Source organism: Zeus faber, assembly GCF_960531495.2.
Source record: "Zeus faber genome assembly, chromosome: 1".
In the NCBI taxonomy this organism is placed as follows: Eukaryota; Metazoa; Chordata; class Actinopteri; order Zeiformes; family Zeidae; genus Zeus; species Zeus faber.
Window position 1 is genome coordinate 22253458 of NC_137193.1, and position 2500 is coordinate 22255957.

The 2500-nt window shown below is 43.2% G+C and overlaps 1 protein-coding gene across 1 annotated transcript in view; it reads left to right on the plus strand.

Moving 5' to 3' along the window:
* The window catches only part of cap2 (cyclase associated actin cytoskeleton regulatory protein 2), a 22906-nt gene that overhangs the window by 3360 nt on the left and 17046 nt on the right, over positions 1-2500 (plus strand). The window contains exons 2-3 of the mRNA XM_080007809.1: positions 552-680; positions 873-973. Coding sequence (XP_079863935.1) covers positions 563-680; positions 873-973 — 219 coding nt within the window. The 5' untranslated portion in view covers positions 552-562. The remainder of the gene's footprint in view (positions 1-551; positions 681-872; positions 974-2500) is intronic.

Sequence of the window (2500 nt, forward strand, 5' to 3'; positions counted from 1 at the left end):
TGGCTTTGCTCATCGGCGCGTTGCTGCGCTCCACGGACCTCCCTGCATCCGCCTGATCTGCCTCTTTTATCCAAAGGGGGATTTAAGCTCATCACTCCCATGTTTTTAAACACTGACAATCTATGCTGATGTTTGCTCAAACCAGGCCCCGGCGCGATGAGAAGTAGAGCCCATAATGCCAAACTCAAACTTTCATCTCTCATAAAAGTAATAATAAAACCTTTCGCATTTTATTGTTTTGACATCATCAGTCCCATTTGTTTAAAGCCACGTTTTAGACATAAACTTCCTATCTTTTCCCGCAGCTCGATGTACAGTCCCAACCCCTCTGATTTGAAGTCAGACCTTCTTATCGATCATTTGGACTTGAAACTTGTGTATCACAATATGACAAAATCTTAATGACATGATCATAAATATTGCGATCAAAAGACGTCAAAGGACATTGAATAATGCTACTGAATTGAATTGTCTCAAAGTTCCATTTGGTGCCATCGCATTTCCTACCCCGAAAACTATTCACTGTTCCTGTTCTTTCGCTCCTTTTGCAGTTTGTTTCACCATGGAGGCACTGATGGAGCGACTGGAGCAGGCTGTGCTTCGCCTGGAGCAGGTGTCCAACAAGATGGGGCCGTCCAATTGCTTCACTAACGGAGAGTGTGTCAACGGCATTGGTGGAGGTAAGGCTGTCTTTCTGCCGGCTGTGGTTTGATGTTTAAGAAAGAGTGAATTGAAAGGTTCTGGAGTTTCAACACAAAGATCACACCTTTAGGAGAATGTTCTGTATTTCACCCCGTTCTCTTCTCTTCTCTTCTCTTTTCTTCTCTTCTCTTCTCTTCTCTTCTCTTCTCTTCTCTTCTCTTCTATTCAAGGTCTGTTGCAGTGTGTCGAAGCTTTTGATCTGCTGCTGCAGGGTCCAGTATCAGACTACCTGAAGAACAGCCGGGCCATAGGACACGATGTGGAGAAACATGTAAGAATATCAGGGTTGTGTGTGTGTGTGTGTGTGTGTGTGTGTGTGTGTGTGTGTGTGTGTGTGTGTGTGTGTGTGTGTGTGTGTGTGTGTGTGTGTGTGTGTGTGTGTGTTTGTGTGGAGAGAGACAAATGCAAATGTAACCTGGCTTTGTTCGAGGGCTAAGACTGCTCAGTCCATACAAATGGTGTTATAGAAACGCATACTACACACACACACACACACACACACACACACACACACACACACACACACACACACACACACACACACACACACACACACACACACACACACACAACACAAACACACACACAGCAGTTGTCTTAGACTGGGGCCCCTTATTACAGCTGTTGTTTTGGTTAATTCACATTTGACATGGCGGTTTGTCTTTGCCGCTCTCTGTTGTTAAAACGCCAATACTTTAAATATACACTGTAATTATCTCAATATAAATCAATTTATTTGATCATTGATCATTAATTGATAATTTCAAGAGGTTAATTTCAACACAGTGTTTGTCTTGAGGCTGGTCCTTAGCTTCACTTTCAAAATTGCACTGCGGAAGATAAGATCTCTGTCTTTTTTATTTCCGATTGAGCCTGAGAACAATAATAATAATAATAATAATAATAATAATAATAATAATAATAGTTCTGACAGGCAATTCTTAGATTTACTTTAACATGGCCTTTATTTATCTTGCATCCTTCGAGTTTGGCATATAGGCTCGGCTGCTCATCACTCCCGGCAGCAAATATAGACATACTTAGTAAGCAGGAAATATAGGAGTGATGAGCTTGAATCCCCCTATTGTATAGAAAAGTAAAGCCTAGCAGGTGGATGCAGGGGAGGTAGGGGGACCACAGCAATGCAGGCAGCAAGCAGGCAGCAAAGCAGGTCGGGCAAGAGGGATTGGCTGCTTAAAAAAAGCTGGCCCATAAGGGCATGGAAGTGCGTGGTGCAACTTCCAGTTGTCTGACAGAACTAGCTCTGTAGGCTACGCCTCATTTCTGGGAAAGGATGCATGTAATTAATAACTATAAAAGAACACTTGCACTGGCATCAGGGTTATTACGTTTGCGGTGATCTACCTTAACACTTTGATGCGCTTTTATAAAAGATTTCGGTCTGAACACCTGTTCCTCGTTGTTAATAAACTACTCTTCCTGAGGGAGATCTGCGGTTGGAGAATTGGGAATGAATAGGAAAACACACGTACATCCTCAAAAAAACATTGAGGGATTCATGCAATCAAACCAAAGATTCCCTAAAATGTAGAACATTCACATATCTCCCTCTTTCCATCTCAGTCTCCCATCCTCCTTGAACCAACTATGGAGGCAGGGCTCTGTGTGGCCAAGAGCTGCTTTCTTTAAGTTTGGAGACCTCCTTGTATGGACAAAGCCTCCCCGGTGGTTCCCTTGGCCGGCAAGTGAAGGTCTTTTCCCAAATGCACACACAGACACACACTAACACACACACACAGGGCCTGGATGACTGAGTCCAAAATGTAATACTTGTGTG